The sequence below is a fragment of the Rhamphochromis longiceps genome, linkage group LG11, assembly GCF_057381845.1.
Source record: "Rhamphochromis longiceps isolate RC_006_pf linkage group LG11, R_longiceps_female_GT1.1, whole genome shotgun sequence".
In the NCBI taxonomy this organism is placed as follows: domain Eukaryota; kingdom Metazoa; phylum Chordata; class Actinopteri; order Cichliformes; family Cichlidae; genus Rhamphochromis; species Rhamphochromis longiceps.
In genome coordinates, this window is record NC_140567.1 from 35685436 (window position 1) to 35700640 (window position 15205).

Sequence of the window (15205 nt, forward strand, 5' to 3'; positions counted from 1 at the left end):
AAAACTGACGAATCAACTTTGACTACATGAAGACCGTGATGTTTTTTTTTAGTTGTTCCCTGGCATTTAACTGCATTAATTTAAAGATCTGTTCATATCTTGGAAGAATTTTTTCTGTCTGCATCTTATTTGCATGAATGTCGGTGGGAATTCTAAGGAGCTTGGAAAGAAAAGCGTCTGGATTGTAAAAAGTGGAAAATACGCGTGCGAACGTGGGAAGTGTCGCCTCTCACTTTCAGAGTTGTGTCAATTTTAACAGGTAGCTGTAAATGCAGCGCTAATTCCTCCTTTCCCACGAGAAATATCTCGATCATTTCGATGCTGCTTTCTCTGTACAAATTAAAGAATTTTCTGAATTAAGTAGGGGAGACCGGGGATAGTTGTAACGTGGGTCAGTTGTAACACTTCCAATTTCTCCAATCAGGGCTAAGTTTCAAATGATGTGACTCATCCTGTGCATGCCCAACTCAGTTCTGCTATCACATGTGAAAAATCAGCACATTTCGTCAAACACAGACAATTTAACACGAAAAAAAGTAATTTGTATGCCAAAAAGTAAGTTTTTCTATTTTATTTCAATTTCTAATAGCATTATCTGCTTTGCAGTTAAACTCATCAAACCTAAATTATGTTATTTGTATGTCTATGGGGATATATTCTGTGTAAGTCTTTAGTGCTAATGTTTTAGCCGTTGGCTATAATGTTAGCTAGTTCAGGGCTATAGGAGTCTGGGTCAGTTGTAACAGCAACAGTCTGGGTTAGTTGTAACAATAATGCAGATGTTACAACTTACCACACTATTACTTTAACTTATATTAAACAAGTTGGGGCAACAACATCAGCAGAGAGAGGTTCACTGGTCGCATTTGTATATGCGGTTAATGCCATTGGCAACACAATTCCCCCACTGTTTGTGTTCCCACACATACATTATGCAGACCACTGTGTCAGAGATGGACCAGTAGGAAGTACTGGTAGTGGAAATAAGTCAGGATGGGTGCAAGAAACAGATTCCCTCATCTTTCTGAAGCACTTTGCAAACCACACCAAGGTAAGCCATGATAAAAAGTAATGGAATTGCGATGCTGGTGAACAACTACATTTTTTCAGCTTCATTGTTATGTTCAAAATTGGTGCAAGAGTTGTAGGTTATAATGCCCACTGAGCCAATGAGGCCAAACTCAAGGAAGACCAACCAAAATTAATGAAATATTCAGTTGCAGAAAATTCCATAATTTGTCTTTTTTGGGGGGTTGGAATATGTTCAAAAGCTAGATTTCTGCATTCTGTCACACACACACATAGCTACATAAATGGATGTAAGTGCATTCATGTGATGAATAAACAAAGATTACATGTTAATGTTTTGTTAGTACCCTTATTTCATTGTGTTACATTTCACCCCAGGATATGTTACAACTAACCCAGACTATGGGGTTAATTGTAACATTTCACTCTTTGTGTTTGAGGCCATACCATGCAATGGGTAATTGTGCTTGAAGGAAATTTCCGTCCCCGGTTTCCTCCAAGGCGTGAGCGATAAGCAGAGTTTTGTCCTTTCCTTATAAGATTCCTAATTATTCAAAGTAACACTCAGGTATGCCGCTCAGCTGGGTTAGTTACGACGTCGGGAGCAGCTTGGGAGAACAAGGAAACACAGACTGCTTCAGGTTGCCTTCCCAAATCGACTCAAAGGTTTATTAAGTATACAACAGCTTATATAGAGAAAAAAAAGGTTCGTGTGTCAGCAAGTTCCGGTACAGACCAAATAAGGAAACGTCTTCCTGCCTTGTGAGCAAAGAAGTATCCTGTGTGTAGTTTATCAGTTCAGCTACAATTTATGATCATCCCAGCAAAATACACTCCTAGACATAGAATACAGAGTTCTTTCATTAGTGAATTCTGAAACAAACCACCTGGCCTTTAACGAGCCTTTTTCTAAGAGATAAAGAAAAAGGGAGGATGGGAGTAAGGAAGTGGTCTCGTCTCTGTGGTGTTTTCGACCTTGGGGTACCAGCCTGTGAGTCTTACACATCAATTCTTGGGTCAGAGAGAAAGAGAAAAACAACTATTAAATGGGCCTTATTGAGTAACTCTTTTCTGTATAATATCACAATAAAACAATATCCTGTAAATGCTACCATGGTATCAAAATATCACAACAGTGCTGCAGAGAAAATAGCTGCACTATTTAATAGCAGAGACATGTAAATACTTTGCATTACATTTTGAATCCACTACCTTAAAAGAGCTCCAATTTACAGACAGAAATGTCAAAAATGTTACAACTATCCCCGGTCTCCCCTATATTGGCTCGGCGAAAAATCTGAAAATCTTTCTCCTCCTGTAAGTGATTGTTTTTTATTCAACTTAAAATAGTTCTGAAATGAAAACTGGTCATAGGATCACACCGTCGCTCCTAAAAAGCAAGCTTTCCTTGATTAAGGCACGTGTCAGCTTTGCATGCGCAAATAGCCCCCCTCTCCCAAAGCAAAATGAGCTACCAGCTTTTTCAAATGAAGCACAAGAGCAGGAAAAAACAGAACAGCATCTGGAGTAAAATTATGTTTATTTTAAGTTAAATTTTCAAACGTTTTGACGCAAGACTTTTTTTTAACTTTACGCACGCGACTGCGCATAAGATTCATTTTCTTGTTTTATACTCTTGACATCAGATCGAGATTAGACAAGTTCAAAAATAAAAACAAATCTAGGATTTTTTCATTTGCAGTGTTACCAAACGGTGAGACCAAGGGACCTGGAGGAGGGGTAGGGAAGTAGGAGGAGTCTGAGAGGCTGTCAGGACCACAGTAAAAAATAAGTGGCAGGAAACTAGAGCCTCATTTCCAGATCAGTAACAGACTGCGAAGGAAGCTGTTACCAGTAGACCAGAGCAGAACATGGGACCATCGGTTGGTAGGAAGCTGTTACAGGAGGCGGAGGAAGCAACAAATAATAGAAAGGTAAAGGAATTCCAGATACCTGTCAAGTGACGTGATTTCATTTCATATAGTGATTCTCTGTTATTACCACAATAACAATCAGATTCATTGAAGATTAAAGCATCAGCTTTGTCAAAATTTCAGTAATTTGGAGATATGAAATAGTTTGTATAATTTAGTGCGCTGAATTCCCTCTAATCATTTAGTCATTTCCATTTGCTCCTTTTTTTTGCTTTTCTTTGGTAGTTTTTCTTTTTACGCGGTATATAATTAAACAAAATCAGGAAACCACGTTTAGACTTTGGTTTTCTTTTCTTTTTTTTTCTTTTTTTTTGCGATAGTTAATAAAATCTCAGGTGGAGAAACGTCGGAGGGACAGAATGAACCGCAGTTTGGAGTGTCTGAGGACCATGTTTCTGCAGGAGCCACAAGAAGTAAGAGAAGTTTTTAGTTCTCTATGAATTTTATAGAAATAAATCGATGTGGTTCATACTTGTGGTTTTTATTAATTTATTATTATGAAACATGAAGGTTAACTTGCTGCTCTCATGCAGGGGTCCACTCAGCACCGAGTGGAGAAAGCTGAGATACTGGATCACACAGTCCTCTTCCTCCAGAACACTGCCAAAGGAGACAAGACTACAGGTGGACGTGGGGACCAGAAACGCTCCTTCCAGGACGGTTTCTCCACTTGCCTGCAGACAGCTGCGGGGTTTCTGGGCCCCGAGGGGAAAGGGTCGGAGCTCGGATCGGCGCTGGATGCAGCTTTTGCCGCTCGTTTGGCCCGTTCACACTCACAGCCCGAAGGTCTCCAAAGCAGAAACTTTTTGCCGCACGCAAAGTTTATTCTGCGGATGCTGAGGCAGAAGTCCAAGCTCAGACTCCCGGCACGTGCCTCAGGGGAGAAACGTTTGATCCGACCTTACCCACTCCCACTCCAACAAAGGTTTCCCAGAGTCCCCAAACAGCCTCAGAAACAAAGAGAGTCCGAGATCAGAGCGGAGAGAGGAGCGACCAAACAGAGCTCAGCCCAGAGCTCCCCCTCCAGCCACACTTTGTGGAGACCTTGGCCCTGATCACCAGGCAGGGACTTCAGAACAATCAATGACTATAAACTATTTGGCAAAAACACACAACTTCTTTTTAAAAACTGTAGTCTTATGAAGACGCATAACTTCAGGTCCTGTAAATATTGTAAATACCCGAGTATGACTTGATCTGTATGTGTAATAGGGTTGATTCACTGTTTTAAATACTTTTCAATGAGCTCAGTCAGCCACGTAAGTGGCTCAGGGGAACGGGGACTCTCTCAGGCTGCGACACAGGTGAGCTGGATCAGCCGAGCGGTCCAGCTGGGATTGCTGCGCTGAAGAGCGAGTGAAGAGGTGAGTTTCACGAAGCCGAGGAGATTTTGTCCTCTTTGATGCGCTACTAAAAGCTGCTACTATGTGCCGTCATGATTAAAGAGCATGCTGCGGTAGTGGATAATGACTGAGTGTCCATCCATCACATTTCCAGGTGTGGAAGCTCAGGGTTTGAGGCTGGGAGACCCACGCAGACCTTCATATTCACCTCTCTGGTGGAACGAGCGACACCTGTGTCTCTGTGTACAACATCACTTCTATTCAATCTGAAGATATTTCTGGTCGGTTTTTGCACAATAATTTATTCTGGATTTCTCCCTATGGCGAGCTGTACTCTTCAAAGTTAAAACAACCAAATAAATCTTTAAAAACATGTCAGATGATTGTTTCAAGATTAAAGGAAACCCGGAGGCCTTTTACTCTTTCAGCTCTTTTTAGTCCGAGGCAGAGGTGTGAAGCTCGGCCTCCTGCAGAGTTACATCCTCCAGGTGTGAAGACTGGTCATGAAATGAAAGAGCTCAGCAGCTCTCACTTCAAAGACATCATAGCCATTGTCGCACTTTATTTACTGGCACTGAAAGACTTTTGGATTAAGATTAGTTAATATAGTTCAGATAATTTAAGACAACTCAATAATAATAATAATATGAATAATATGAATAATAATATTAATAACTACATCCACTTTTTTCTGCATCATCCAGTTTCATTTCTCACAGTTGCCTTTAAACATATTTAGAATAGCAGGATCCATTAAAGTCAAGATCATTTCACATAATTAACACACAGCTCACGTCTGCGTTTGTTTCCTTTGTATTCAGCGTCTATCCTGTCACCAGCATCGCCCCGAGCTGCTCAGAGGTCATTTGTTTTCCACGCGTGTGTGGTGTCAGGTCCCAGGGAGCAAAACGTGTCTTAACCCCGTAAGAATCAGTGGCATTTTTTCCCCTATCGTCACCGTTAGTTTCAAACTATATTGCAGGCTTTATGTGACACCAGCAGTGATAAAGTGACACCGTCTCAATGCTGGTCATCATGCCCTTTTGCTGCTAAAGTATTTATACCTACATTCTATATTCATACTTGTACTCAGGTTGGTACTCTATTGTATTATTTTATTACTTGTTTTTCTGTTTTGAAAAAAAAAAAAACCCAAAAACTTTAATACTTTTTAAATTCTGTTTCTTCGTTCCACCTCATGTAAACATGTGATGCGAATGACAAATAAAGCTCCTTGAATCCTTATAGTTCTCATACACATTTTATATGAAGTGCAATTTATGGACCGTGAATGCCTCATCACTTCCGGCCCTGCAGCTCGTTATAGGCAACTTCCCCCGACAAAACCTTTTCTCCATTAATTTCAATCTTCTGAAGAAAATAACTGTAGTAACGTCTTGACAGAGTTTTACTGCTTTATGGCTCAGTCAGCACCATTATACTTGTATATTATATATAATGTACATGTATATATAACACCAACCCCTGTTATACTGTGGTTCTGTTATTTGACTCATGTGCATCTGATAAGGATTCTTCCTGAATGTCTGTGAAGACATTCCCCCACTACCTGCATCCAAACAAGTGACAATAAATAAAGAATGGATGGATGGACCACATTCTGTGCAATCAAAAGGCAAAACATTTTATTAGATAAACAGTGAGTTTTTAAAAGAAACTTTGGATCATGATGTCTGATGGCATATATACCAGGTCTTGGTTTTTACATTTCTTGAAAAAATCTTTGGTCACTTCCACAGACTGCTAAGTGTAAGTCTACGCAAGAGATCGAACAGGCCTGACTGGTCTGTGTTCTCCAGTTTGTCATCTGGGATGCGAGAAAGTTCAGTAACGATGTTTCCGTGCCTCAGAAACAACTTAAATTCATTGAGCTTCTCCCTCCTAAAGCCTCTCTCCATCTGATGCTGCCGTTGGTCCCTGATGAAGTCAAGTCAAACAAACAAAGGGGTATGACTTGACCATAACTTACCTGGCGGATAACTGATGACAAGCTACACATCCAGTTCAATCACAAGCTTATTAACACAATTTTAAAACTATAAATCATCCACTTGCATCCTATCACATTAAGATTTGCAGCATGAAGTCAGAGTAAACTGATGTTACTTACTTTCTGCATCACTGCAGGCAGCTTATTCACAGTGTTTGTCTAGGAGGAAGAAAATGATAAATTACAGGATGCTTTTATAAGTATTTTATAAATATTTAGAATACAAAAGGATCACATCCGACGTTTCTTTTTTAGATTTGGGAAGTATTTTCCTAATTCATCTCTATGGGTTTGAAGTTGAGATTTGCCAGGCTGAAACATTTTAAAGGACTGGATTAGAGCAGAACAGTTTCAGATCATTTGACTGCACAGGGCCTGCAACACTGTGTTTGAATGCAAACAAATGTTTGAGCAGGCTGCTGGGAAGATTCATACTAGTCCAATACTACAATCACTTTCAAAGTGCCAAGCATGAAAGCTGCTTTTCAAATTAATAATTAAAATAGTAAAAATCCCTGCTGCAGGTTGTAAGAATTAAACTTGCAGGTTTTCTGTTATCTTTACAGTCTGTGTTAAATCATTTATGCATCATAAATTAAGAATAAAACCTAATGAAAAAATATTTTGATGTGGTTCTGTTGGCTTCATCAGGTGAGGGCCTCCAGCTCACACTGGAACGGTTCGCAGCCGAGTGTGAAGCAGCGGGAATGAGGATCAGCACCTCCAAATCTGAGGCCATGGTTCTCAGCCGGAAAAGGGTGGAGTGCCCACTCCGGGTCGGGGATGAGTTCCTGCCCCAAGTGGAGGAGTTCAAGTATCTCGGGGTCTTGTTCACGAGTGATGGGAGCCGGAGATCGACAGACGGATTGGTGCTGCGGCCGCTGCACCGGTCCGTCGTGGTGAAGAGGGAGCTGAGCGTAAAAGCAAAGCTCTCAATTTACTGGTCGATCTACGTCCCTACCCTCACCTATGGCTACGAGCTGTGGGTAGTGACTGAAAGAACAAGATCGCGGATACGAGCGGCGGAAATGAGCTTCGCCCAAAGGGTGGCTGGCCTCTCCCTTAGCGATAGGGTGAGAAATTCAGTCATCCGGGAGGGGTTCAAAGAAGAGCCGCTGCTCCTCCACATCGAAATCAGCCAGCTGAGGTGGTTCGGGCATCTGACAAGGATGCCTCCTGGGTGAGGTGTTCCGGGCGTGTCCCACCGGGAGGAGGCCCCGGGGCAGACCCAGGACACGCTGGAGAGATTATATCTCATGGCTGGCCTGGGAACGTCTTGGTGTTCCCCCAGATAAGCTAGAGGAGGTGGCTGGGGAGAGGGAGGTCTGGGGCTCTCTGCTTAGGCTGCTGCACCTGCGACCCGGCCCCGGATAAAGGGAGGGAGGGAGGGATGGAAATATTTGTCTCAAGGTTGTCTGCACAAATATTTTTTACAACAAATATTCACATTGCATGCTGATACTGCATGTCAATATATGAATCAGACTCTGTATCAACAGATATTCACTATCAAAGGACTCGAATCCAGATTAGAGCCACAAAAACTTTATCCGAATATTTCCTGGCTTTAAGTGTTGTGACGGTTAACAATTATTGTTTCACCGAGTACACAGTAAGTGTGGATGAAGCAGAACGAGTATTACTGGGTATAAAGAGTGGAAAGTTTTGTTTAATTATTACCCTCTGTAGCCTTTGATGCCCCAAACCAGTGTTTTTTTGGCTCAACTGAGTTCACCTGCCCCCCGTCATGGTTCTTGAATCTGTTCTTCCTCAGTCTCTGTTAAGTCATCATCTCATCTCATTCAAAGTCCTTCACCCTCCCACTGTTTGTTTTTTTCTTCTAGGATATTGGTATTCGTTTATTTTCCCCAGTTTCCATTCTTGATTAAAAGTTCAGTTCAGTTTTAAACTTGTCTTACAGTCTTAGTTGTGTTTGCAGTGAGGTCCTGAGTAATTTTAGCGCAGAAATGTGAAAATCAGAGTTAATATTTGTGAACTTACCAACAGTAGTGACACCGGTTACTCCCCTCGAGGATCTTGGACCTGTACAGAAAATATTAAAATGACTTCACACTTATTATAAATCACTGGCACTAAATAATCTAACCGTTTTGTTCTCAAAATGTCTGAAATGTAATCTTTTTTCAAATTTGTCCTGAACTTTCTCTCCCTTATGCACTCACAACATTTCTACCTTTGAATCACTTATTGCCTGAAAGTCTACATTTATCACTTCAGATGGGTCTCTAACATGAACCGTTTATAAGTGGAACTGCACAACATGCATTCTTCTAGATGCAAAAGATTAATAAGAAGAACACAACACTGAATACTTTTCTACTTGATAGATTAGCGAAAGCTGTTTGGATCTCACCTTCCCCATAACCAGACTTTGGATGATCGTCTGAAATAAAAAACAAAGCAAATAACAATCTAAACAGTAAATGTTATTTTACAGTCACCATAAAGATTTTATACAAAAAGCTACGTGCTATCTGAAGTATTCTATTTAATAGTTAAATGTGACATATTCCAATCTCTTTGAAATAATAATTGACAAGTGAGCAAAATTTAAATGGCTCCAGCCAAATAAAAAGGAAAAAAAAAAAACTTATCAAAGCTATGATCTCCATCTTTAAGTAAAAATATATTAAAAACATATTCTTTGAGAATATCATGTTTTCTGACAATAGTATATTAAAAATAACAGTATCTAACCCTTTGAGTGTGCATTAGGATATACAAATTTGATTTGTTTCATTTCAATTACTGACCTTTTTGGAGTTTACAGGTCCAGACAGGTTCATACACCGGTTCATATTTTTTGGACAAAGCATACTGAAGTTTTAGATTGAAGCATCCTTTGGGATTTTCAATGTACACTTCATAGAAGTTGGAGTCCTGGCCATTATATCTGAGGGTTATTTTCTAGTTAAAAATATAACAGAGAAGGGAGAGGAGTTAGTCCAGTTCCATCAGAAGCAAAATAATAAAAATAAAAGACTGCAAAGAGTCAACTGAATATGCAGCTGCTCTGTGACTTAACCTGGAAATCTATCAGCAAGTCTGATGACAAAGCTTCTGGTGAAAGTCACCAATTTTTCAGTGCTTCTGGTCCACACAGTGGATTCTCAGGCCAGTATTTCAATTATGTCCACACGTTCTTTATTGAGGAACAGAGACGTTTAACAAGGTAAATAAAAAGCTAAACCATCTTTGGGTGACAGCCGATGGTTTCCAGATTGCATTCCAGCAAATGCAAAACCTGCTCTAAGTAACCGATTGAAAGAACTATTAGTGGACTACAAATGGAAACCAGAAATCTTCCTGACTCTTGCTCACAGGACAGTGTATTCAAATGCATTTATCTATTCATAGAGTAGTGAAGAAATGTGACAATATCTTACTGCAGATTCCTCTGTGATTCCCACCCATACTGGTCACACTATTTACAACCCGTCGTAAAAATGCTCTGATCCTAAAGCACCACAGTTGCTGACAGAGTGTAAAAAGCGTACCTTTGGTTGAATTTCTGCCGAGTCGGTGTCGGCTGTGAGGGAGAAACCATGATGCATTTTGAGGTACTCATCTGGGCGTGGCTTGGTAATTTTTTCATATCCATAACACAATTCTTGCTTGTCCACTTTCTGTGAGGAAAAAAAAAAAATTCAACTCAGTATTATCCAATCACAACACCAGGTGCCTCAAGGTGCTTTCTGTTGTGAGGTAAAGACCCTACAAATATACGTCAAGTCCAAAAGTCCTTCAGGATTGCCTCAGCATTTCCATCTGTTGTCTTTAAATACAGTTTAAAAATAATGTATGGAGTTTACTCTAAATTAGTGTAAATACATTTGAAGAAAAAGTGCTGTTGCCGAGAATAAAGATATTATTCAAAGCAGACTTAAAATAATATTTATAACACTCTACTTTTGTATCCTGTTTGTTTCCAGAACTCTAGGATTATATTTCATATATAATTTATATTCAGCTTTTCATTAACAATTTTATAATGTTATTATCTGCTGTGGCTATAAATCAGTGAGATTATATTTTACTTAAGTCGGTAAAATGTAACATTATCTGACAGACAGATCTCATGACTCGTACATGAAGATTAACCGTTTTCTGTTGTCACTGCAACTGCATTCACATACATCATTAATCCATGGGTTACCAAAACAAGTGTTTACAGCCAGCTTATAAAAAGAAAACTGAAATATTTTCCACAAATGTATACATTCTATCTTAAAGTAAAATGACTTCCTTCTCTTAATATTCACTTTTATCCCTTAATTCTTTTTTTAATTATCTTAAAATAACTTTTCTTATGAAATACTACTCTCCAAATTTGAACATCTATCTTCTAATGAAACAGACCATATAAGTAAGATTGCCACCTTTCAAAGTTTGTGAAGTCCCTGAAACACAATCGCAATTTCCCTAGAGTAGACCAGAGGAGTCTTCCCTTTCTAGTAATTAGAAAGAATGCATATTCCGCATTGGCTCCACTTTTCAGCCCTGCAAGTTAAAGCCATCATTCAACTACAGCATATGTCTAATACTCTATTGGGGTCAGTCTGAGTCTGTGTTATTTTTCCTGTGACAAATACAGATTCAGTTACCCGTTGTAGAGCAGGATCATTTGGAATCACAAAGACGTGGAGTTTGAGGAATGGGGTGTTGGGTTTGTAGTATAGCAACACGTTACAGCTGATTTTAACAGGGGGGCCCATCTTCATCACGACTGCTTTCGGAAAGTAAGTTAACTCGTTTAACTTGACGTGTGATGCTGTGACCTCACGCACTTCTTCTACAAAATCTCCGCAGTCATCTAGATGCAGGACTGCAAACTTGTCGGGGATGTCATCTGCACAAAAATACACAGAAAACACAAAGAGAAAGAAGAAAGTTTGGATCAGAAATGCAAAAGTTTTTTAATATATTAGTAACTTCTTCATGTCCTCTTACCTATACAAACCCAGTGTGGCAGGTGCATTTCACTTAACTGCCCAGCAGTGACTGCAACATCAATTACAGGACCTGCAGGCATGTACTGTCTGCTTTCCACTCTCTCCATGTGTCCTCCCCAAGAGCAGAAGTGGTACTGAAAGCTGATCTTTTCCTTACAAACCCAGCGCAAGCCAGAGACACTGCATTCAAAGTCTCCCGCTTCAGACTGAAGGCTAAAGTGAAAAAATAAAAAGGAACACAGCGTCATTTTTAACACTTCATTTTATGTCAAATGCAGAATTAAGATTTTGCAAAACTGGGTCTTCTTCTGGCAAAGAAATCTGAATCACTGTTGATTTCCCGTAATTCACCTGTAAGTTGGAGCCTTGTCTGCATCTGTAGTGTTCACCCCAGGCTCAAGTTTAGTCCAGTTGCTGGAATGCTGCTGCAGAAGACAATCAATTAAATAAGTGCAGATTTTACATTGTGTAACACCACATATATGAACAAATACATATTTAAAAAATTAATGAAAGAAACGTGAGTGAATGTATGAAAGTACCATCATAGTTGCACAACCCTCGATCTCAGAGCTTCTGGAAGCTTCTTGTCTTGAAACACAGAGAATTTAAGTGGACAAACTACAAAGTACAGTGCAAATGAAGCAATTTAGGTCAGGATGCTTCAGGAGAGTTAATAAAACACACTCAAACATCAGTCTCTATTTTATTCCTTAGCTGTTCTCTCCTATCAAGTAAGCCAAGTGATAAAACTTAAATCTGGGTCTCCTGAAGTGTCATTTCCACACAGAGGAAACCTGTTTGCATCAAGAAATTCCATGATTTTTGCACACTGACTAATCAGCCTCTCATTTCTCTAATTTGCACCTCATCTTTTGTTATACTGAACAATGTCTCAATTGCTGAAATAGATCTGGAAAAGAGAGGAGCCTTTGACAGAGCACCATAATCACGAACGCAGAGGTCTAGCCTGAGTATTTAAAAGAAAGGTATAAAAGTAGAATAGGTGGAATATACAAACCACTGCAGGAGGAAGAATCTACAGACAAAATGTTTGGATTCATACTTTGCTTCAGTTATTTAAGCTGTTTAACTTCATGATCAAACTGTCTTACGTCCACTGTGTGAGATTAAAGGGGGGGGGGGGGGGGGGGGGGGTAGAGTTTTTCACATGTTGTGAATTTAATTAAAGGTTATTCAAACTATTAAAAAGGCTATGGACGGAGTTACACTGTAATGAAATCACGATAAGCAATCATGAGGCGACAGCAGACACCCTGCATCCCCTACCGAACGATTTTTAAATTGTTTAGATTAATTTCAAACCACCTCATATTTCAGCAGCCTGCTACTAAATAACTTTTAAGAATATTAAAATGTTAAAACGCCTTTAAATGTCATTTTTAGAACAAAAACCTGCTGCAGAAAGACTGAATGATAGCTCGTATACAGACAAACTATGGCGTTACATTCAGTTGACGCTAAACGCGGAAATAAAGCTCACTCGCTTTCTCTCCCGTTGTTTTACGACTTGCTTATTTAAATTAGAAGCTCTGAAACGGGGAAAAGGTTAGGAAACAGCACTGGCTCTTTCAATAACACGCTCAAACCAGTGAAGTCTAAAAGTTAGTTATAGCCTAGGCTTTAAAATAGCGTCCCCACACGAACCGTTTCTCCAGCCTCTTCACTCCTAACATGAACGCTCACTTCCCTGCGCACAGTCACAATGCAGTTTGTGTAACAACGGTGCATTTGTCTTATATGCTAATACTTCAACTTACATGGAAAAAAGTTTATGTGTTTTTAACATTCACACCAATTACAAGACAAAAAATACCTTTTCCTGTATCCTACACAAGCCCCGCCTCCCGACCGAGTTCCACCAATAGAATCTCCGGGTTCTTTTCCTGGTTTGTGACAAGCTGTAGCAACATCCGGTTGTTTAAATGCCATATATCCGTCCAATGATTATCTTCACAAGAAATTCAATATAGATACGACCGCATGCACTTTCTGCAGTACTGATGTTGAAACTACAGAGCATATTTTTTTAGTTCCAGATGTTTTTGGGATGATTTTCAGTACTGGTTAACCTCTAAAAATTTTGACTGCCCTTCTCTAACCTTTCAAGTAATTAGATTTGGCCTACAAACAGAAAATAAAAAAATAGACTTTGGGATTAACAACTTATTTATAGTTGCAAAATTTTTCATTCACAAATGTCGCTTCTTGAAAACGTGTTTTGCTGGCTTTAAAAATGAAGTCCTGCTGTGGAAGGCTTCATTGGATAAGTGTAACTTAGCTCACACCTTACTTGAATTTTTGATGCAGCTTTTCAATTGATGTAGCTAGATTGTATGTGCGTACTTTTGTTTTTACTTTTATATGATAGGTCACCTTACTGTACTTGTATGCTGTTTTATGGTATCTCTCACCTATACTGTTCTTTAAATGTTCTTTGTTCGACGACTGCTTTGTTCTTAACTACTTATACCTGTATATAACTTTTTGTTGATATGTAAAATAAGCGCTGTAATTGTTATTTTGTTTGACCAAAAAAAGTATATAATGGAGGAGACAGCGATTTTGATCAATCCTGCACCACACAAAAAATAATTTAACCCCACAGAAATTAAAGAGTACCTGCAGAATCACAAAGTAGAAAAAAATGTGTGCTTTCAGGCTTTTATTCTTAATAGAATCGGAGTTTTGTGTTCCTCACAGAAATAGTTCACTATTTCTCATTTAAAATATATGTTTTCATCAAATTTGGATCATTTGTATTCATTTATTTAGACTGTATTTATTTATTTGCGACGAATTCTGTGTGAAGAAGCAATCTTTCACGGCGTATTAAATGTAATTTTAGTCAAATCTGTGTGCTTTTCTCACGGTTGCGGAAGGATCTGCTTATAAATCAAAGTTGAGCTTAAAGTCTTTAAAGATTTCGTTATTTTTAAAGCAAATGTTACCGCGTTTTCCAAACACCGTCATAATAAATAAACGAAGTCTAGTAGACCTGCGTTTGTCCCTCTAAACACATGGCAGCGTGCAGACAAATGTTGCTTAAGTGGGAGTGTGTGCTTCAGCTCTTCTCTCTGGTCGCAGGGAGGCTCAATCTTCGCTTTATTACTTGTTAAACCTGATACCTCACTTAACAAATGTGCTCGGAGGGGAAGTGACTTTCTGGTTCCCACGCGAAACACACGTGAGAGGTTGTCACACGGGTCCAAAACAAGCTGTTATTTTGTTGTGATCATGTAACCAAACATGGCGACGTGAGGAGTCGCGCGTAAAACCATATCAAAGTTTCTTTTGAAAACCATTATACAAGAAATCAAACATCGCATTTTAATAATTCAGACTAAAATGTGAAATAAAATGAAATCCCGTGTAGATTATCTAAAACAGAACAAAAGCTCAAGCTGCTTGTGGCTGGATGTGGAGCATATGCGCACTTTCACACTTTCATTGCTGATTTAGTGTGGGATCCCCTTACCGAACTCTTTTCCGTCAAAATGGAGCGGTGAAAACGGTATTTAACACTTTATGTATTTACACACTTTTATTCATTTACACACAAATAAACACAAACGTGTCTATAGACCAGGAACTTCTTATGAAAAGTCAACTGTTTACTCTTACTGTGAAAAATACTCAGAATAAAGTTTTTGCATAGGAAGATCAGCACAGACTGGCTTTTTTTTTTCCATTAGGGGTTTCTAAAACCTCCGTCAGAGATGGCCATGACAGAGATGGCTATCACATCGGTAGTTAACTTCTGGGTCAAGCTTTGTGCTCGCGCACATGAAAGGGGGCATTTAATCCGTCATGTGATTCTTTTTCTGCAGAAATAATCCTTATGAATGGCAGCTACCAGGACAGGCTGCAGAAAGTCATAAATGTTGGGTTTTA

General features: G+C 39.3%; 2 protein-coding genes across 6 annotated transcripts; one reads left to right on the plus strand and one right to left on the minus strand.

Annotated features, from left to right (window-relative positions):
- The first annotated feature begins 2820 nt into the window (after nucleotides 1-2820).
- On the plus strand, nucleotides 2821-5354 carry LOC146659863 (transcription factor HES-4-B-like). The gene is made up of 4 exons (XM_085423830.1): nucleotides 2821-2963; nucleotides 3284-3376; nucleotides 3497-4327; nucleotides 4461-5354. The coding sequence occupies exons 1-3, from the start codon at nucleotides 2901-2903 to the stop codon at nucleotides 4016-4018; spliced, it is 678 nt and encodes a 225-aa protein (XP_085279956.1). The 5' UTR covers nucleotides 2821-2900; the 3' UTR covers nucleotides 4019-4327; nucleotides 4461-5354.
- A 77-nt stretch (nucleotides 5355-5431) lies between these two features.
- LOC146659864 (NACHT, LRR and PYD domains-containing protein 1 homolog) lies at nucleotides 5432-13189 on the minus strand. Of its 5 annotated transcripts, none has more exons than XM_085423827.1 (11): nucleotides 13128-13189; nucleotides 11833-11881; nucleotides 11642-11715; nucleotides 11289-11503; nucleotides 10943-11187; nucleotides 9836-9964; nucleotides 9092-9245; nucleotides 8692-8721; nucleotides 8319-8360; nucleotides 6438-6476; nucleotides 5432-6244 (listed from the first exon to the last, which is right to left on the minus strand). In XM_085423827.1, exons 2-10 carry the CDS (start codon nucleotides 11836-11838, stop codon nucleotides 6460-6462), a joined length of 912 nt encoding a protein of 303 aa, XP_085279953.1. In that variant the 5' UTR covers nucleotides 11839-11881; nucleotides 13128-13189; the 3' UTR covers nucleotides 5432-6244; nucleotides 6438-6459. The 5 variants fall into 5 exon arrangements, with proteins under 5 accessions (XP_085279953.1, XP_085279954.1, XP_085279950.1 ...); XM_085423828.1 differs by having other exon boundaries at nucleotides 11642-11712; nucleotides 13128-13165; XM_085423824.1 differs by having other exon boundaries at nucleotides 13072-13134.
- Between the last annotated feature and the right edge of the window lie 2016 nt (nucleotides 13190-15205).